Source organism: Octodon degus, unplaced genomic scaffold (assembly GCF_000260255.1).
Source record: "Octodon degus isolate 3935 unplaced genomic scaffold, OctDeg1.0 scaffold00042, whole genome shotgun sequence".
NCBI classification, from domain to species: domain Eukaryota; kingdom Metazoa; phylum Chordata; class Mammalia; order Rodentia; family Octodontidae; genus Octodon; species Octodon degus.
This window is the reverse complement of record NW_004524618.1, coordinates 6,580,758-6,602,391: the sequence shown is the minus strand read 5'-3', so window position 1 is coordinate 6,602,391 and position 21,634 is coordinate 6,580,758. Positions and strand designations below refer to the sequence as shown.

The following is a 21,634-nucleotide window of genomic DNA, read 5'->3' as shown; positions in this document are numbered from 1 at the left end:
ATAGATACTTTAGCAGGCCCCTGTCTCAAAACAAAAACTGCAGTGCTGGGACTGTGGCTCAGTGCAAAGGCTCTAGGTTCAGCCCACAGTAACACACACACACACACACACACACACACACAGCATTTTTTATTATTCATTCAATTTACACACATTGATTTACAATTTATTATGTAGGCAGACTGGAGCTAGTGTGAATCAAGGATAAAAGGAGCCCGTGTCTGGTGTTAGTGACGCACTGTGGTAGAGGAGTGAGGCAGCTAGAGGACAACAGTGTGGAGTCCTTGACTTGGGGAGCGCATGCCACATAGGGTGCTGCAAGGGACAGAGGACACCCGTCCAACCCAGCCCACTGAGGACATGGAGACCTCTGCTGCTTCCTGAGGTCCCCAGGCTGAGCAGGGTGCCGCAAACCCATGAAGCAGCTGCTTAGGCGCAGGATGCCCAAGTTTGCAGCTCTATGGGGCAGCTTAGTGAGGGCCTTTAGATTTAAGTGGAAAAGGAGGGTCAAGGGCTGGAGACATCGCTGTACATTCCCTGGGATTCAACCTCAAGTACTCTGGGGGAAGCAAGGTGCTCTAGAACCTCTATACTTCTGGGACCTGTCTGTGCTGTGGGTGTCTTATTGAACTATGCAGACACAGTAGCCTCATATTTGGTTTTGTTCACTGTGCTAGAAATGTTCTAGAGAACAAGCTCCCAGATTTTAAAGAAGATGTATGTTTAGGTATTGCTTTCAGGTAAGTATTGTTCAAAGAGTAATTTGTACTTTCCAAAAGGCTGCATGGAAGTAAGCAGTCACTGTACATAGTGAGCTGCCCCACTGTGGCAACTAATTATTCATGAATAGGGCATTGCATCTGGCTCGGGAGGATAGAGTCATGGCATGAAGCGAAAATACTGGAAGATGCCGCCGAGGGCCACTCAGTCACAAAGGGCATGGCAGCCACCTGCACATCAGCCTCAGAATCGAAAGCCGTATCTGCTGTGCTGCAGCAGAGCGGGCCTGTGATGCTGCCTGCAGCCTGATGTTTGCACAAGGGCCTGCCTGGTCGTCACAGTCAAACACTGCATTGGTGAACGTACGTGTAGTCCTCGTACTCTGCAACACGCAGTCCATTCATGCATCCATCCATATGTCCAAATCCTGGGCTTTCTGGTAGGAAATAGAAGGGTGAAGTGGAAGGAGCCATTTCTTACTGTAAGACCGTTAAGGGGTGATAACTCTTCTACTGCAGAGAAGGCCAAGGTGTCCTTGCTGCCCCCCACATGTGCTCACTGTTCTTTTCTGAATTCTGTTGTACCACGTATGCGAGACCTTCACCTCCTCCATTGCGTGCGGCTCTGCAGGGGTCTGTCCTGCCCCCGGCACCCATCCTGTGTAGTCCCAGCCCCCACTGCATGCACCTGTCAGGTGGGCTCCAGGTGGCAGAGGTGACTTGCCATCTGTGTTGTGAGCACAGACACAGCACAGGTTTTGCTGCCAAGGTGGCCAGAGGGCTTTTGGCTGGAAGATGCTGTAACAGGCCTGGCTTAAAAATTCACGGAAGCACCTGGTTGTCTGTTGCAGCTCTCTGCTTCACACACTCTGACATGGCCAGCGACCTCCTCAGCAAGTGATAAACTGGAAAGGGGCTGGATGTGGAGGTTCGATGAAAGTTTGTCTGTCTTCATGGAAGCTACTGAAATACAGATGCTGATCTCAACAGGGCGGAGGAGGCTGTGAGCTTAATAACAACATAATCTTTCATATTCATTCAGAGAGAAAAAAAAACATTCCCTAGCCAAATTATATATTTTCCAAATGTGAATATTTGTGTTAGATTTCATTGCCTGTGAATTCTAAGACCCTTGAAAGCATTGGAACCACTAGGTACCAACAGAAAGAGCCGGGGCGAATGGCACTGATTTCCTCAGATGGTGTATGTCCTATGTCTGTTAATAGTGACTTATTATGAGAGAGGCAATAGTTATAGCTGAGAAAGGTGCCATTCCTTGGAGGTGTAATTTATTTTTGCTTTGAAAGAGGAATTCTAGTTTAACTATGGACAAAACAAATTGGGTTAGGATCTAGGGAGCTCAGGTCCAGATCATTGCTTGACATCACTTTCTACTCTACAACTTTCTTTGTCCCTCTCACCTTCCCTCTCTCTCTTTCTTTCCACCCTTTTCTCTCCCTCCTACTTCTCAGGACCTGTTTGGAAACAGATATGTCGCCTCAAGTCTTAGTTTTAATAAACATAGTGACCTTTACATTTTAGCTCAAAGAAGTAAATATAATCTTATAGGTGTCATTGGAAATTGAGCCTCGGTGGCATGGGACTTATGAGTCTAATGCACCACGGAAAGTGTTTACCTTCCAGGGAAAAAGCAAATTCGATAAAGGGACTGGTGAAAATTCAGTATGTCAAGAAGATCTACATCTTCTTGAAAATTTGTGACCTTAGTTTTAAAAGCATGCTGAAGTTTCTCCAATTCGTAATGTCTACTTCACATGAACTTTCTGTCTGCTGTGACTTTCCTGTCATCCTTAACCTTGCAAGAGAAGCAGCGCAGCTTGCAAATGCAAACCACATTTGTATGCTGTTCTGTAGAAGGATGAAACCTGGAAGACAAATATCAAGGCCAGTGCCACAGGCAGACCGACCCATGATGATGTAACATTCATGGAATAGGGGATCCATTCTCTAAAGCATGATTGTTTCATAACTTCACTAGAATGTATCTTTTATTTCATAAAAAGCCTACCATGTTGGAGCTGAAAAGGACCCTAAATCCTAACTTTCTACTTCAAGCCAGCGTTTTAAGGATGGTGAGATTTAGGCTTACAGTGGTGAAGGCTTTCTCTTGCACCCAGCATCATCTCGTGGCAGAAAGCATCCTGACTCTGACCCCTCCCCTGCACACTGCCCGCCTTTGGCAGAGGTTATCTCAGCTTTCTCAAATGTTCCCATTTTAAAGAAAGGCTGGCTTCCTTCCTAAGCCTATCATGGCAGTACATGGTCATCATGGGAAATAGCTTCAGTGTGTGAAGCAAAATCCTAACAGCGAAGCCAACAGAAAGGCGCATCATTTGAAGGTCTCAAGAATGCCCTTGGTCCGCACTTGGTGGGCTCAGTACTGCGCTCCTTGGTTACAGAGCTGCCTCCCTGTGGCCGCAGCGCCACACCACTGACCCGTTCTTCGGAGCTCCTATTCTTATTATTTTCATCTCTTGCTCTGACAGATGGGTTTGAAAGTACTGATTTTGATCAAAAGCTGCAAATTCTAGATGCAGCGCCAGTGTGGCAGGATTCCTGTGCAGAGAGATGGGACACCAGGCTTCTCTTTCCAGGAAGCAACTTCATTGGTGCCTTTATGTCCTTTAAATAACTCGTTAACATACTACATCAGACTGAGCACAGCCGAGATCACAGAGCTGCGCTGGAACTACGCACGCCTGTGTAGGGGCTGACCGCACCACGGAGCGTGTCTCTGTGCTGGGCGGGGCCTCACTGCACGCCCTTGGGAGGGTCCTGCTGCACCAGGAGTGGTGCTCACTTTGCAGCTCAGACTGGTGTCAAACTCCTAACAATCCTCTTGCCTCAACCTCCCCAATGCTGGGATTACAGGTGTGCACCGCCACACCTGGTTTGAATCTTGATGGTTTGTAGTTGTTCCTTTCACTTAGACAACGCTGTGTTCCTTGCTTCGGCCCCACTGAATCACAGTGCCATCCCAGTCTATGAGGTGGGCATTGTTGGTCCCGTTTATAGTTAGAAAAGTAACGGATCATATATCAGAAGTGATGTCACAGTGTCACGTGAGTGATCATAACTGGGAATGAATGTTAAATCTGTGATATCAGCTCCTGCAGGTCTCTAAAATTAGACACATCTAGGTTGAGCAAGTACTTACAAATGAATGAGGTGACCAGCGGCTCTTTGGGCACAGGCATGTCATTTCAACAAAAAGGAAGAAATGAGAGCCGGCATATGCCTTGTGGAAAGGGAGGGTTCTCGCCTGTGTTTATGTATATTCTGCCATCTCAGTCTGCGGTTTGTGGCTCTGTTCGGAGCTGCCGCAGGGCACAGAACTCCTCTTTACTGAGCTCAGAATTCATGTTCTGTTTTACCTTCTATGAATGAGAAAGCCGGGGAGCCTTGTTTTCCACGTTGGGAGGACGGCAGAGTACAGCCCGGACTGTGGGAAGCTCGAGGTGTCTGAGCCCTCTGCAGCGACAGGCGCCCTAGAGTCGTGCTGCTCGTGGGCACCTGGAATGTGCCCAGCCTACGCGGAGCTGATGGAAAGCTTCACGGGTGGGGCGACTTTGCTTGTGCTGCTGGGGACTTTGGAGCCGGCCTCAGTTTGTGCCTACAGCGTGGGGCTTTGTGTCTGCCCTTCACTATGCACTTGCCAAAAAAAAAAAAGTCTCAGCTGAAGCCATTCTCTCTGGCCTGATAGCACCCTTGGCAGTAGCTTTACAGTCTGTGGCTTAAGGGATTAGCCGCACACGGAAAGGCGCCTCCGCTCTGTACATCCCCAGGGGTTACACTGGGGAGACAGTGTGCTCGCTCGCTCCTCACCGATGCTGGATCCTTGACGAAAACTGATCGCGAGGCCCTAATGTAATTTTCCAAATAAAGTGCATAGAGCATATCAAATAAAGGAACATCTTTTCAGAATCACAAGCACTTACCAATTTGGCAAGAAAGAACCATAAAGTATGCGTGAGAGTTTAATGGATCTATTTTAGGTGACGTCAGCCGGTTACCTTCAGGAGCGGTTTGCTTTAGTGTGGCTGTCATTTGTGGGTTTCAGGAGCACTTCTCAGGGAGGATCCGTTGCATCACCACTGAGCCGAGTCCCTGCCTCCCCCTCTCTGGGCTTTAATACAAGATCTGCACTGTCTCCTAACTGAGCACTGGAGTGGGCTGTAGTTCTTCCTTATCTCTGCTACGGCTCTTTGATTTTGCATTTGTGGCTCTCAGTGAATCCTTCCACTGCGGTCAAGTCCCACTTGCACAGTTAGGAAAGGTCCTCAAACTTGGCTGCACACTGCGTTGTCTTCCTGCCACACTGAGAAGCTCATTTTAGCTGAATGTCAAGGCCTGCCTGCACGTTTTGGTCCTTCCATGCATGCATCCTCAGCCACGGAATCCCGGAATCCTTCCCATGTCTATCAAATACCTACGCATCTCTCAGAGTGCGCGTAAGTGTCACGGAGTCTGTTGCTCCAGCCCTCACTGCGTCAGCAGGAAAACAATGATGATTTTCTGTGTAATTGCAAAACTTTAGTAGCTCTAAATCATACTTCTTCCCTTGAATTTTATTTGTTATTTCAGTGTTGGCCCCTGTTGTAAGTCATTCAATGTCTCATTCATTATTTATTCCTGACTCTTCAGCACAGGGACTCTCGTTTAGGAGTAATCACTGCTGAAATAAATTAGAGAAAGAAGAAGAGATGAGTGGTTGGATGGTGAACATATGGGCTTCCTACAAGTAGTGCAAAGGTCCTTTCAAAAAGCTCTTGACATCTCAAAATTCATGTTTTCCCATTGTTTCAGGAAAAGTCTGAGGAAATGGTTCTAACAATTTTTGATGGATATCTCTATGCTTTTATTAAAATATCTTGTAGAGGACTGACCAGATAGCTCAGTAGACTAAAGCTATCTTTAGCTGGATCCAGGAGTGTGGTGCTGGTTCTGCCCCTGGGGTGTGCTGAGATAGTGACTGAAAATATGCTGGTGGTGTGAGCCTATAACCCTAGTGCTTGGGAGGCTGAACACAGAGGATCACTACAAGTCTGATCTGTGTAGTGAGTCCCTGTAGACCCTGTACTAAAATCCATAAAAAATAAAATATCTTGTAAATGAAGATGATCATAAGATTTCGTTTTGTGTCTTACTACGAACTTAATGCCATTTGCATCAATGAAGGAATGTCTGCTTTGTGTTTTCCCTTATGTTTTAGACAACTTGAAAAGTATTGGCTAAAATCCCCTCCAGCGTGTGCTCACTGTTCAGAAGACATTCTTACTAGGGGAGCTAGTGGTGGCAATGCAGGCTGAGGAAAGGCTTTTAGGCAGGAGTCCTACTAGGCAAGGAGGCTGAGCAGTTTCCCCGGAGAAATCACTGGGACCCTCAGGGCTGATTGGTGTCTCCTGAGGCTTGCTTTAGCTTCCAGTTGGAATATCCTAATTGGCATTGTGATGTTCTGGGTAATACTTAAGTGAAAGTGTCATGTGAGTATGAAATTTTCTAAAAAATCAGTTTGACAAGTTTGTATTTCTTTTAATATGAAGTTATTAACATCATGTCATTTATGATAAATGAAAAGTTTGATTATGAGTTGATGACAGTAAAAAGTGGGGGAATATTTCTCTGCAGCTCCCCAGTCGGGTGAACACAATCGCTAAAGGATTGTGTGGCTCATGGTCTCTAATCTCGTACTGTGTTTGGACTCGAGGTGCCTACTTGGGGTTGTCCATGTGCATATGTGTGGGATGTATGCAGAACACTACTTTATTGTGCTCTTTCACAAATTTAGATGAAACTAACAAACGTGGATGAGGAACATTACAAGTAAGAAAAGAAAAGTAACTATAATTTAAAACAGGGAACGTGATTTGAGGGAAATAGGAATATTCAAGGGGCTGGCTGTGGCATACCTCGCCTGCAGTCCTGGCACTCAGGAGGCGGGGTCAGGAGGATCGTCATGAGGCTAAGGCCCGCCTGCATCACATAGTGAGACCTTGTCTCAACAAACACACAAAGATGTCTACGTGGTTACAAATAAATGCCAGAGATAAAAAGCTAATTAGAGGGAAGCAAAACTCACTATCATTAGTAATAATATCCATGTGGGTTGATCCAAAATACATTGTTCTCTCAGTCATCTAAGAAAATAGTGTTTAAAACACTGATAAAACCCAAAGATATATACTTTAGAGTCCTGGCCAAGACACTAAAATCAGTACCCTTTTTATTTCCTAGAAGACCTTCTGCAGTCTATTTCAAAAGCAAATTGCACCTTAAGAACTTACTTAAACAAATATTAATTGATGAAAGAACTATTGATTTATGTTTTGTTATCATATGTCATTACTTAAAATTGGATGTTTTCATAGATTAATTACATAGTGGTATGTCTATGCAATCAAATTCTACTTAGTCAACAAAATGATAGCAGAACATTTAATAGCATGCAAAATGTTTGCAGCATTATTTCAAAATGGAGTGAAAAGCTTACAAATTAGAAAAGTGGCATTCAGTACTCTTTTCTCTGTCTCTATCTCAGCCCACCCATACTGTTAATGTATATATTTTCATAGCTATATATGTACTGGGACAAAGTTTGACAAACCTTAGAATGCTGGAGATGATGATCTCCTTATAAGATGTAGTTCAGTGTTCTTTTCTCATTGCGAGTACAGTTCTGGGACCTTTAACTAAAATTGCTGTAGCCCGTGCATGCCAATTCTCATTTGTATTTGTGTACAACTGGTGAACTACTGTACAAATAAGATCAATAAATTAAAAGGAAAATAGTATAAATTTGTCCATGACATCTGTTCTTAGCAAATGCTAGTCCCCCGACTAGCAGCTTAGAAACTCACCTTTTTATCCCAAGGAGCATGCTTTGTTGTCAGTGTTTTGGGCTGTGTGGAAGGACCTGCGTCCAGTACTAGCTGTCTGCAGACTGGGAAGGGACAAGGCGTGCGAGGTCTCCCGAGGGCAAGGCCGAGCTTCCACCTGACGCAGGGGAAAGCAGCTTTGAGGAGAGTGCACGAGTGTTGGGCACTGAGGCGCCTGCACCTGTCCTGTCAGATGCTCCTAACAGTGCCTGTCTTGGCAACACTAGCAGCAGGAAGTAGCTCCTGGGAAGTAGACATTCTATAGGCAAATATCCGTCCAAAAGATGTATGCATTGTTTCTAGAAAAATATAGGTGTGCATTAAGTGAGGTTTTGCTTTAAAATTTTTTGTCTTCATTTCATAAAATTCATCAGCACAATAATTACTTAGGCTGAAAGTGGGGAAAGTGTTTTATGTACCTAGGAGCCTGTCTGACAGTGGAGAAATGAGGGTGAGCAGGGGACGAGGAAAGTGTACGAGCTGAAAATGAACGGCAAACAAACAAAACACCATTTTTTGTTCGAGGGAACACTTCCACTTTTCAAGAAAGCATTACTGTTTTTTAGTAAAAGGAACTGATTGGGATGAGTTTCAGGGAAAGGTAAAAGTTGAAAGGCAAAAGATATATTGAATACTCTGTTAAGGAGGATTCTGAATTTATGTATGTGTTTGCTGCATTTTTTTCTTTAATGAAACATGGTTTCATTATTTTTGTTCAAAAAAACTGATCTATTATCTGAAAGTTGACTCTGGGAAGCAATTTATGAGGATGGTAGGTACAGGAATTATTTTATTATTAAGACAACTAAATACTTTATCATTGAAACTAAATGTCTGAAGGCCACTAATAGTATTTACAGTGGTGCAATTAAATAAGAATAAGTCACAACTTTGCAGGGCAACATCAGAGCTAGCTCTACGCTGCTTGCAATGTATTTAATAAAAAGCCAAACCATGGTGGACTTTTTCTTCCTGTGATTGAGCAGCACCTAAATCAAGATTGGCCAACTTTATAAATGATGGCATGTTTAAGAGCTCCATCAACCACTGCAAATATTAACCTTGGTCTGAAAATGCTTTTGTACCATCACAAAATAACTTAGTGCTTTTATAATTGGATGCGTGGTAGCACCTCACCTTGGAATGATTCTGGTCGTGAAAGTCTGCAGTCCCTGAAACAATTGTGACCAGTGATGGAGAAGCTATTAGCCCAGATATAGAAAACATCATGTTCTCTGCAAAGGTTTGATGAAGGCAGCATTTGTGCTCCTTCTTAACACAAAATATTTTTACCGTGGTTCCGAGGAATAAACTAAAATAAAGAGAAGTGATTTCGTGATTATTTCCTTGAAGTATAGATTCCTTTGGCAATAATCCTGAGCTGGTGAGTGTTCTATAGGCTTTGCATGGGAGCTGTGCCATGGGGTGCAAGTGATATAAAATGACAAAACAAAAATTGAGGAGAGTGTTACAGGAGCCCAACCCAAACAAATCTTGTGCTCGCTGTTTGTGGGCAACATTCACCATTCACTTACTGCGCTCAGTGGCAGGCAGGCTCTTCTTCTTGTTGGATCTGAAGACCGGGTTTGCTCTAAGACCCGTTGGTCAGAGTAAAGAACATGCTAAGCTTCCAAAGTCCAGGCAGCAGGTTGCGTTCTCATTGATACCCACGCTTCCATTGTGAGCACAGCGGTGCAAGGACTAGCTTCCTGTTCAGAAATCTTCTTATGTGGCATCAGACTCTAGATAAAGGGTGATATTGCAGTGTCTGGATGTTGCCTTTCCGAGTCGAGCATCACTGTGCTTGGAACTTACCAGGTCTTCCCCTGCACAGTGTAATCTGCGTGATGCTTGCTCCCCGAAAAGCCAGACAGGGATGACCGGGCTGTGGGACACATGGTGGTCTTGCAACAGAAGAAAGACAGCGTTCTTCTGGTCTGCCAAGGCGTGCTTGCCTTGAATGCCGAAAGCAGTTTAGGAACTTGCAAATTTCGAAGATAACAGCATTTTCAGGGACATAACCCAATGAAAACCCTGACTACATCAAGATATGTATGTCCCATGTGTGCTACGATTCTAATCCTGTTATTCATTATATATATATATATATATATATATATATATATATATAGTGGCTTTTTAAAAATTATAAAATGTATCAGTATAAAACACTGTGGTCACAGTAGTTTCCATATAGTAGCATCAATTCTTACACCTGTGTTTCTTCCTCTGTGTGTGTGTGTGTGTGTGTGTGTGTGTGTGTGTGTGTGTGTACACACACCCTTTCTCCTTTCTGAGAGCTTGTGTTTCATGCCCATTAAAAGTGACCCAAGCCTGGTGTACTGGAATATACCTGCTATCCCAATCCTCTGGGCATGCAGGACCAGCAGCTTGCAAGCTGATGCCCAACCTGGCAATTTAGCAAATTAATGAGAACTTGTCTCAAGGTAAAAGGTCTAGGAACATAGTTCAAGCATTAAGTTCAGTCACCAGTACTGAAAGATAAAAGAAAACACTTGGCTGAGTAAGGGACTTTTTTTGGCAAACAGAGCATAATAGAAGTGATGTCCTGAGACTCTGAAGGTAGTTACAGGAAAACGTTCACCTGAATCTACAAAGCAGCTTGAGGGGCCCGAGATGCAGCTCAGAGGCACCACGCCTACCTGGCAAGTGCAAGGCCCTGAGTTCGATTCCTGGCACCAAACCAAACCAAAGAAAACAACGCACAAAATGCAATTTGAGATGATCTATGTGTGTCATTAAATAATTGGAGGAAGAAGAAAAAAATCTACGTGAACTAGATCTCCTCGTCATCCCAGGACACTTCCTCCTGGTGGGCCTTCTCCAGCCTCTCCTTCCCAGGAGCTCTCCGCAGTGGGGCCTCAGCAGTAGGTCGCACTTCACTAATCTACAGTGCTCTTGGGGAGAAACCCCTGGCAGCCCCCTGCTTCTTTTCGGAAGCTTTAATAGCCAAGTCCATTAGCAAGGTCTCCTGCGGTTGCAGCTTCATTAATCTTCTCAGTGTACCCTTGTATATTTGTCCGTTTATCACAAAACATTACTAGAAGTAAAACTAAAGCACCCTTGTCGGGATGATATTAGAAACAGCAAGTGATGACAAATGGGGGTGCGTCGTAGTCACGAATATTTAGAGAAGATTTATGGCTACGGGCTGGTCCTTTCATTTTTCCAGACTTTCAACTTCAGACTTCTTCAAAGTCTGAAATCAAGTGCACAACTCGAGAATTTACCAAAAATGGTGCTGCCTTCACCTAATTCAGCGCTAACAGATATTGATGGCCTTTCTTTCTCTCTCTTTCTCTGCATCCTAACCTGCCTCCCTTTAGCATTTCTGGTGGAATAAAGAGATTTCTTATCATTAAATGAGCATCATTTTGTGTAAAGTTTCCCCCGAGTGAAGAAGATGAATGTGCGTTCCTCCCAGCGTCAGGGCTCCCGCTGATAGCAGCGAACATTTTAAAATGATGTAACCTTTGGCAGTTATAGATCTAGGGGTACTGAAGAGAGAAAGTACTCAGGGATTTGTAATGGCCACAGAAGTACGTTCTGGTTCAGCTTGAGATGATCTGATGACTGATGCTGAGATTTTTAAAGCAGTTCAAAGAGTATTGAGGTATTTAATCAGTTTCTATGGTGACTACGATCATAAAAATATCTTTTGAATTTGTTCGTCTTTCTTCTCCTCCATAATACCGTTTTTTAAATTAGATGAGTCAATGCTAAGCATTAATAAATTTAATGCTTTTTCCCATATATTCCATAGTATCACTTAGCATGCCTGCTTGCCTGCCTTCCTTTCTTTCTTTCTTTCTTTCTTTCTTTCTTTCTTTCTTTCTTTCTTTCTTTCTTTCTTTCTTTCTTTCTTTCTTTCTTTCTTTCTCTCTCCAGTACCAGGGTTTGAGCTTAGGACCTTGTGCTTGCCAGTCAGGTGCTTACGCTGCTGAGCTGTCTCCCCAGGCCTATCTTTTCAACTGGATAACGGATACACTGTAATGATTCTTACGGTTTTAGCATAACTTTTGAGAATTAGCATACTGCCAAGCTGGGCATGGTGGTGCCGCCTGCAAGTCCAGCACTGGAGAAGCTGAGGTAGGAGGATCCCTGTGAGTTGGAGGTCAGTCTATACTACAAAGTGAGCTTCACTATGCCTGACCTACATAGTGAAACCCTGTCTCAAAAAAGAAAACGAAAAGAATTACACTATTGTTAGATAGGAGATTTTTGCCCATTTCTAGCTTTTTTTTTTTTTTTTTTTTTTTTTGCAATACCAGGGATTGAACTCAGGACCTTGCACTTGCCAGGCATGTGCTTATTCTACCAGCCTTCTTATCCTTTCTTAAAGAATAAAAACTGACATGAGGAAAGAGGTGCTGGAAGGACCAGGAGAGGAGGCTGAGCTGCCAGGAAGGTGGGGTGAGCTAGAATGCACGTGTCAGCTGCAGAGCTTTATATTATAAGACAAAAATCTGTATTTTTTTCAAGAGTATATTTCTGTCTCTCAAAGAAGAATGTCTCCACCATCTTCCTCTCAGTTATTCTTGGCCCCCTTCACAAATAGGCAATGCTTTATGAGACATTTGTAATTCAAGCCCTCTCTGTCTCTGTGTCTGTCTCTGTGTCCCTGTCTCTGTCTGTCTGTCTCTCTTCTCTCCTCTTCTCTCTCTCTCTCTCTCTCTCTCTCTCTCTCTCTCTCTCTCTCTCTCTCTCAGCTCAACTGTCATGTTTTAGCAGAACATGTCCGACTACATTGCCAGGCTTTGTGAAGTGATAACAGCATCATTTGCAGAAAACGTCACCCTGCTTTACCACAGACCATCCTGCACAGTCCTCACCCAGACCCACAGGCATGACATGTAATGAACGCCTCATCACTGTCTTGCTATGTGCCCTGAAGCAAATTACTTCATTTTCTCCTAGCTTCATTTCCTTATCTGTCCATTGGACATAATGTATTTTAAATAATGCTTATAAAAACAGAGTGAAACGATATGATTGGAAGGTTTAGTAAAGCAAAGTGTGCGACAAATGTTATCGACTTGTGCACAGGGCCACTGCCTTCCATGAGGAAACGGAGGCTCCAAGCGGGGCTATGTTCTCTGAGGAAGGCAGAGTGACACAGCTCATCCTTAGCCATGTGTGGCGCAAGCCCTGTATCTTCTGCCATGACAGAATGTGAGGGGTGGCCTGACCCTCTTTGAGTGGTGTAAGTGGCCGTCACTAAACATGTTGTCTTCGCTCTCTCCAGAGAAGGCTTCTTATGGTGGAGGACATTGTCCAGGAGTGTCGCTGAGGGTTGAGTCACAGCTGTGCTTCCATATTCTGCGGCACACTCGTGCTCAGAAGAGCGCATCCTCTGGCCCGCACACGAGAGACTACGTCCTTCCCTGAGGGCCACCAGCCACAGTGGAAGCAGGATCCCACCTGCAATGTTGCTTTTAGGTGTGGAATAATAACTAAATTGCTCAGAGGAGAGGATTACATTCTGTGGTCCCAAGAGAGGAGCAGAGATGCCCTGTAAACTGTCCAAGGCGCAGGCCTCAGTCACTGTTCTTTCTGGCAAACTTCCTTGTGTTCTACATACGCTTTATATAAAAGCATTCTGATTGAATGAATTTTCATTATTAAAAGAATAGTTAGTAAATAGGTCTCCTGACAAGGAAATTAAGACACATATGCATGACTGAACTCATATGTTCATTGAAAATTGTGGGGTTTTCCCTCATAAAATGTCCAAATCTTTGGGTCCTCATTTAAAAAAAAATCAGTTTAAAAATAAACTCAGAGGAAACTCCTTGAAACAAAAGCTGAACTTTTGTGGCAATTTTACTGAATCACTTTTCAGGTTGGGAGTGGATGGACTGTTTGCCAAAGATTCTCTCATCTCTCAGTAGTTCATGGCCCTGTTTTGTGTTAATGAGTAGCGACAGTCCATTAGGGAAGCGTCACTGGCTTTGTTAGCTTGGGATTTAAAAAGGGGGGTTGCACTGTGTCCGTCTTGCATACTTAACTGGAACTCTTTCCTTTTATTCTCCTTCCTGTCCTGCTCACATGCTCCACTTCAGTGATTTCCCTCCCTGGGTCGTTCTGCAATCCAGGTAACATGCCTGCTACTGCCCTCCCACTTCCTGGGGGAGAAAGCTTTGCTTGCCCTCAGCTCTTCGGGGAAGCGTGCAAGCTTGGACCCCACTCAGAATAGGCAGCTTTGCCACCCACACGGGCCAGTGCGTGCCTTCCCTGTGCCCCTTAGCCTTTGTTTGGTTTTGTTTTAATGTTGAGACAAGAAGTTTTCATGTAGCCTCTTATTTTGTTAATAGATAGAAATATTTGGGTTTGAATGAAGTGGGTAGATAACTGGCGTGCTTCAGCGCTGCTGCCGCAGGTGTGCTTTGTCACTGTCAGAGTATGACAATGACGCAAAGCAGGTGTGATGCACCTGTGATGTCGGCAGATGCACCTGTGATGTCGGCAGACGCACCTGCATTGAGGCCGAAGGACAATGAGAGATGTGTGCAGAGGCGTGGCCTTGCTGGGCTTGGTCCCAGTAGACAGATGACAAAGAAGAGACAAATTAGATAACAGATACTGAAGAACATAACATGAGGACTAAAGGCTTTGGGGGGAAGAACATACGCACAAAGACAGTGAAGGAAGCGCCTCTTGTCAACTCCAAAGCCCATCTAGACGGCTTCCTGGAGCCACCCCAAGCCCAGCACACCTATGAGAAGAATCTGGCAAACAAAATAAGGGCAGCATTTCTCTCAGTAGAAGGGCCAGAGTAGACACCTGGAAGGGTCAGATAGTTGCCTGGCAACACTCTGTACAATTGCATCATGCAGCCATCTGCGGAATCTGGACCAAGTAAAAAAAAGAATGAAGATATATTTAACTTTTGATGAAACTGAACTGTCGAAAGATGACCAAAATAAGAATTGAGTTATTTGAAATCTATAAATCGCACATCATGTTCATTTGTCACCTCTAGGAAAAGCAAAAAAAGTTCCTCCATCTCCTACAGTGGAAGAGGAGTGAGTGTGTAGAGGTTGGTGGTGGGCACTGCAGCCCCTTATTGATGGTCTGAGAAGACAACTCAGTGCAGATGCAGTCCACTCCACACCTGCAGGCCCATCAAGGCGTTCTAACCACTTCTGGGCTGATCTGAGCAGAGCTGAGGGCTGCTCTTACATAGCGTGTCTGCCTCTTGTTTTCTCTTGCATGCTTTCCAAGTAGAACAGTAGGAATTTATTCAAGATGCCTTTGACTCTGCATGCTTCAGGGATGCCTGGTGGCATTCAGGTCAAAGCGGGAATGAAAGGGTTGGCTTACTGATTCTTTTATTTATGTATCCATCAGCCAAGTTATGTGCGTCTATGACAGAACAAAGTGTTGCTCTGGACACAGACGTCTCTTTGGAGGAGGTTTGCCTTAGGAAACATGCAGAGCTTGGAGTTGTGGCTTTTGCAAAGTTCTCTCAACTCTCACCACAATTGTCCTCCAGGATACAGAGGAATAAATTCAACAAAACATCATTTATGCAAAGAGACAGAAGAGGGCAGATGGTGAGGTCACCCTAGGCTATCAGAAATGATGCTTAGGCATTTTTTAAAAATGCTATTATTGTTGAAAAGTGCTTACTAGTTTGCATTCACATTTTGAAAATACTAACCTGGAGAACACCTTGAGAAGATTTTACTTATTCATTTACCAGAAACAAAAACAAAGTACACACACAAGCGCACACACACACACACACACACACACACACTACTGTGTCTTGAGACAGGATTGCATTTATTGTTGGGTTAAGCCTTTTCCATCCATGTGTCTTTTATAATTCAACCTGACAATTGTGAACAATTTATTTTTATTTTGTTCCAAATTCTACTAGAAGTCTTGGAAAGCTGTTCGCCCAGTGAAAAGTGGCTAAACAAAAATGAATCCATATTGTTCTGTTACTTTTGCACAACTGTGAGCAGAATCTTAAGAACCTCCTACATGTATGGATGCTTATAAAGGTCACACAGACATTTCCTGTAGTTTTTCTTTTCTTTTCAAAGTTTTATTGATAAACATATAGCAATGAGACAGTTTCAAATCAAATCGAAAGTACAGTTTCAACAAATAATACACTGCATATATTCTTCTTAGTGGTTAATTGCTGTACAAGATGCAGACTTGTGATCCTACTTACAAACACCATTAGAAAAAATCATTCTATTCATTAAGAGAATGCAACTATATATCATTCCAACCACTTTGAATACACAGATACAAAATGGACATTCATAGTTATACCCCAATTTTTTTAAGTTCTGTTGTTGAATATTATAGGTGTGTAAACTCAGCAAAATATTCTACCTGTAGTTTTTCATTGTTTCCACAGTGTTAGGCCCCACGATAGAGGGTTTCAGGTGAGTGCTGTGTACGGAGGGCCGAACTTTGCTCTGCTGGTTCTTGACAACCTTGCAAGCCACAGAAAGCGTTCATTTCACTGATGTAATATTAAGTAGCCAGGTGTTCAAAAATAGGTGAATTTTTCAACTAACCTTACCCAATATCACCAGGGTGCAAGATATGTTATACAATAAGATGATGAGGTGCACAAAGGAATGTCATAAGTATTTTTAAGTGAGATGTTTACATGAGCTTGTTTTGGGGATAATCTGTAGATCTACTTTCAATATTTTAATTTTATTTTTATGACATAGCCTGCCAGGCAAAGCAGGTGTTGAGATATATATATTCATGGGAAGAAAAGAAAGAACTATTCTGGCTAACAGAGACCTACAAAATCAGGAGAGAAAAAAACCATTGCCTTGCCTGAGACCACAGATCTTCTAGCGACTAGAGTCTCTTCATAGGAAGTACTGCAAAGGTTGTTGGACATTGTTGTTAATTGTGGCTGGAGACACAAAGCAATATGATCGTTTGACGCCTTATTTGTTATTTGAAAAATGACAGTCTTTATGTGCCAGTAAATATGAAACCACCTGGAAATACTTCCATGAGTTGAGTAGTCTAACTGTCCTTGCTTAGCACATTCACAAGATTTTAAGGCAGTCATTTGCATCTGTACTCGGCAGATCATGTCCCTGGCCATCACCCTGAGGGAAGCTCTCTGGTCAGCGTGAGACCAGGAATGTGTAATTGTGAAAACATGGCAGATGGGTTGTGTCTTCACTGGGGTGCACCATGAGAGACGATTAATTTCCAGTTCTGCGTGTGCTTTCTGTCCCACCCCATGTGCACCCAGTAGCTCTGCTGCCTTTCTTATCCCACATCTTCCCCTTGTTTTCTATAAGCACAGCTCAGTAGAACACCAAGGAACATTAAATTCATCCTGGAAAACATCAGCAAGTATCACACACTGTCTGGAGTGGTGTGCTCTCACCATGCCTGATGGCAGGACATGGCTTTCAAAGATGACTCTCACTATTCTGAAGCCTTAGTGTGGTTGCCTGCAGGTTCTGCAGAGCTCTGGGTGCATGCCTGACACTGTCTGCTCTTCTATGCCACAGATCTTCTCTGCCTCTCTTTTGCTGTAGCTGCCAAATCCTCTATTGGTAATCTTTAAGCTCTAGACTGCTGTGATTTCTCTTCTTACAATCGCACACTAAGCACATTGTTCATGCTCTCTGAACCAAACTCGGAGAGTGCCAGTTAATAACGTGATGCGGAGAAAGTTGGTGGGCTGCATTAAGCCCTCCTGCCTGCAGATATGAGCTGTGTGTGCTATCTGAGAGGAGGGAGACCCACTGAGAGTGGACAACGAGGTGTCGAGCTTCAGCATGAAAGAATGAAAAGTAGGTTTAAGGGCAGGCTTTCTCTCTTGATCGTATTCTGGATCATTCACAATGCACTGGTCAGGATTAGGCATCTTGTTGAAAGAGTACAAAGTACCTGAAACATAGAGCTTTTACATATTTATAAATCATACTGAAAGAAAGGCATGCAACAGCACTTTCAGTGAAACTTCCATTCATATCTTCACAGGCTGCCTTTTCTGAGCCTGCAGGACTATTCTGAAAACCTTTACTATTCATTCATTCACTTGTTTGTTTCTTAGTTTGTTTGTTCATTCATTCATTCATTTGATATTTAGCAGATATGTATTGCATACTAGACCTTAGTGTGGTTGTTAGGAAAATACCTGTGAAGAAACAGAGAAATACTGCTCCGCTCTCAGGGAATGTTAGGTAGAAGCGTACTAAAGAAGTACACGGAGCAATATTTCAGAAGGCAATAAAGGCTGTGAGATTTTCAAAGAGGCCTTGCATTCTTCCTTGAGAAGGTTTCAGGAATCCTGCCTGAGAACCAAGACTCCTAGAGTTGAGGGCTGGCCAACTAACTCAGCAGATTAAAGCACCTGCAAGCAGGTGCAGAGGCTGGGGATTTGATCCTGTGATGGCCCCATCCCCGGGGCATGCTGAGACAAGGATTGAGATTGGGCGTGGTGGTGTGTGCCTATCATTGCAGCTCTTGGGAGGCTCTAAACAGGGAGATCACCACAAGTCTGATCTAGTAGTGAGACCCTGAACACCCTGTAGACCCTTCCCTAAAATACAAAAAAAGACTCCTGAAGCTAGGCTAAGGGTAAAATGATATATAATATCAGAACAAAAGGGTGTAAGGCATGAAAGGAAAATGACATGGAGTTCACCTTCTTCCCATGTCTGCCCTTCCCTCAACTGGTAGTCACTTTTCTTGCTCTTTAATTTCCTCAAGTGGAGGATTGACAAGACACCATATCCAGAAGTGATGGGATTAAGAGAATAGTAGAAAGTGTTGCAGATTAAGGAAATAATTTGATAAAAAGCACACACTCACACCCACACACTCTCACTCTCTCTCTCTCATACACACACACACACACACACACACACACACACACACACACACGGAGACTAAAGAATAGGAGGAAAGGCAGTCCTCTGCTTCTTACCCACACCTTGAAAATTCTCATTTGCTTTTAATTTCTTGGTGCAAAAGGTTGGGGGCATCAGTCTAAGACAGGAGCAGCAGCAGGGCAGTGTGAGTCCTGGTTTGGCTGAGCATTCTCCACCTGCCCTTTAGCTCTCTTGTCAAAATGTCTTCTCAGTTTGGAGTGCTGTCAGTTCGTAAGCTTACGCTCCTGTCGTTTTCTTTCCCCAACCTTCTCTACTGCAGATTATGCTGCTCACAGACCCAGAGCTGGAGAGCAGCATCCTGATCAGCTCCGATGAAGGGGCGACCTACCAGAAGTACCGGCTGACCTTCTACATCCAGAGCCTGCTCTTCCACCCGAAGCAGGAGGACTGGATTCTGGCCTACAGCCAGGACCAAAAGGTGAGCGTGCTTGTGCGCCTGCTGCGCCGGTGGACAGCTCTGCGGGAGGGCCGTGGGCGGTCTGTCTCCACACCTCACCTCCAGGACGACCTCTGCTCTAAGAAGTGCTTGGAACTCTGCGCCGGTGGGAGCCAGGGAAGTAGAGGTGCTGCTAGCTGGCTTCAGCTACGTCGTTGTCAGAAAGAACATACAGAATAACAGATGTGAAATAAGATGCCGTGAAGAGGCAGCTTTCCACCACTAAGACAGAGCTCTGAGATTCAGCCTATGGAGAGGTCCAGCGCCTCATAGCGGGGCGGTGAGGCAGAACAAATGCCCTCAGCTCATCAGGCAGGAAACAGGCAAGAGCGAGGACAAGCCAGGCCCCACGGTGCCCTTCAGGGGTGCTCCCAGTGACCTCAAGACCTCTGGCCCTCACTCACCCACTGAAGGTCCTCAGCTCTTCCCAAGAGAGCTGCTCTGGAGGTGGCACCTGCGACCCGTGCCCTTTTAGACAGTGCCAAGCTATGCAGGGGCCACAGCTCTCGGAGACACCGACCTCTGTGGCATGCGGGCTGCTAGTGTATGTGACCATGTCACTTTGCCTGGTAAAGGGTCCTAGCTTTGCTCTGCCCCTAAGAGGGCAGTATAAACCCCATATTGTTAAAAATACCAACAAAGGCCTAGTTAAAATGAGCGTAGGTCAGAGAACACAATAATGTGTGTATGGGTAACATCATTCAGAACATAGACATATTGATGCTTTTCTCCTCTTGGTAGTGAGTTTGAAGGAAAGGGAAGATCCACTTAGGAAGAAAACATTAGAAAGGTTTATGTTATTACATACATGTGTGTATGTCACGCAAATGTCATACTGTGGGGTAGGTGCTCTGCGCTATGTGTGTACTATTAAAAATGTAAGCCATGGGCCAGCAAGATAGCTCAGTGGGCTAAAGCACCTGCTTGGGAAAGCTTAGCCAAGCACAGGGACCGAGGTTTGCTCCCCAGCACCACCTGACACACTGGCTCGACCCCTGGGTACACTGAGCTGGCCACAGAGTCTAGGCAGAGTGGTGCACACCTATAATCCCAGGGCTGGGGAAGCTGAAAGCAGCAGGATCACTATGTGTCCAAGCTACATAGCGAGACCCTGCAACAAACAAATACAGTTTTTTTTTTTTTAATATAAGCCCTGAACTTCTGAAGTTACATTCGTAGAATCTCAAGCTAGAAATGGCCAATTAAATGTAATAGAAAAAAAAAACAAAAAACAGCATGTACATGGACAAATGTGAGAGAAACTGTAGCCTTAGACGCAAATAGGAAAACAAGTGAAATGTCAGAATGTTCTTTGTGAAATGTATTATTCATTGCGTTCCTTCTGAGAGGTTTCCAAAGAGGAATCATGTCATGGAAATTACACACCTTTAAACAAACGCTGGGCTTACATGAGCATGGGGCGCTGCCCTCGTGGGAGGCTCTCCCTCAAGGCAGGAGGGTGGTGTCCCCGAGCCGCTGCCCTCGTGGGAGGCTCTCCCTCAAGGCAGGAGGGTGGTGTTCCCGAGCCGCTGCCCTCCTGGGAGGCTCTGACATGCACATTGTGGAAGAAGCAAATTAACATTTTAGGATTGGAGTTTTAATCATGCTGCCTTTACTGCCAAATACAACGCACATTAAGCCTAAAAATAGAAAAGATTTACAATTAGTAGCTGCTTCCCCTTGAGCAGCCTGGCTACTCGTGTAGCAGAATGTACGATTTTGTTCCTGGAGTCAGGCCACAGCGCATCTGCTCCGGGGTGGTGCTGGTAACTGAGGTGAGGGCTGAGCATTTCGGGGACACAGGGTATTAGCCATTTAATCTTCTGGGTTATTGAATTCTGTTCGACAGTTGGTTCAGTGTTTCCCCTGTTGCCAGGAGCACAGTGAAGCCAAATTTACCTGGCTAAGGGAAGGCTCTGCATCTTTGCAGTTTTGTAGGAGGAAATGTCCAGAAACGTACCCTTGCAGGCTCCAGCCTTCACGTCCAGCCGTGGCAGTCACGTGGCAGAGGAGCCATCCCTGGGGGGCTATGTCCCCAGCTCCACCATTCTCAGTGGACACCATGTAGTGTCATCCTCCTTGTCACAGGAGGGGTTTGTATTGAAAGTGAGAACCACGGGTACATTTGCTGTGATGTGAAATGCCGACATTAGGCTGCACGTCCATCCAATTTAGACACTGCATGGGTGCAACATTGGTGTAAAATAACTGTATCAAAAGCTTTCAATCCACATGGAGATAGAAAATTAATACATGTGCTTTCACCAATAATTTGAGAGGGGATAAAGTCAGCACTCTCACGGATGTGTAATGGATGCATAGCAGAGTGGCTGGCTGTATTTCTGAAATTGGTTTAAAGTTCAGAAGATGGAGATCTAAACATCTGTTAACTTGACATCCTATGAAACTACTTCACCTGCACCTGAGTAAATGGGAAAGATTTCTGTTGGAGAGGGCACATTTTTATAAAAGGAATATTAAAAACAGTCCTGTCAAAGTTAGAGGAAATGTCGTCTTGGTGGTGGTGGTGGTGGTGGTGGTGGTGGTGGTGGTCGCCGTCGTCGTCGTCTTCGTCTTCTTCTTCTTCTTCTTCTTCTTCTTCTTCTTCTTCTTCTTCTTCTTCTTCTTCTTCTTCTTCTTCTTCTTCTTCTTCTTCTT

General features: G+C 44.4%; 1 protein-coding gene across 1 annotated transcript in view; it reads left to right on the top strand.

Annotated features, from left to right (window-relative positions):
• Sorcs1 (sortilin related VPS10 domain containing receptor 1) overlaps positions 1–21,634 on the top strand; it is a 526,874-nt gene that overhangs the window by 328,064 nt on the left and 177,176 nt on the right. Inside the window, exon 4 of the mRNA XM_023715489.1 lies at positions 18,800–18,958. Within this exon, the coding sequence (XP_023571257.1) occupies positions 18,800–18,958 (159 nt within the window). The remainder of the gene's footprint in view (positions 1–18,799; positions 18,959–21,634) is intronic.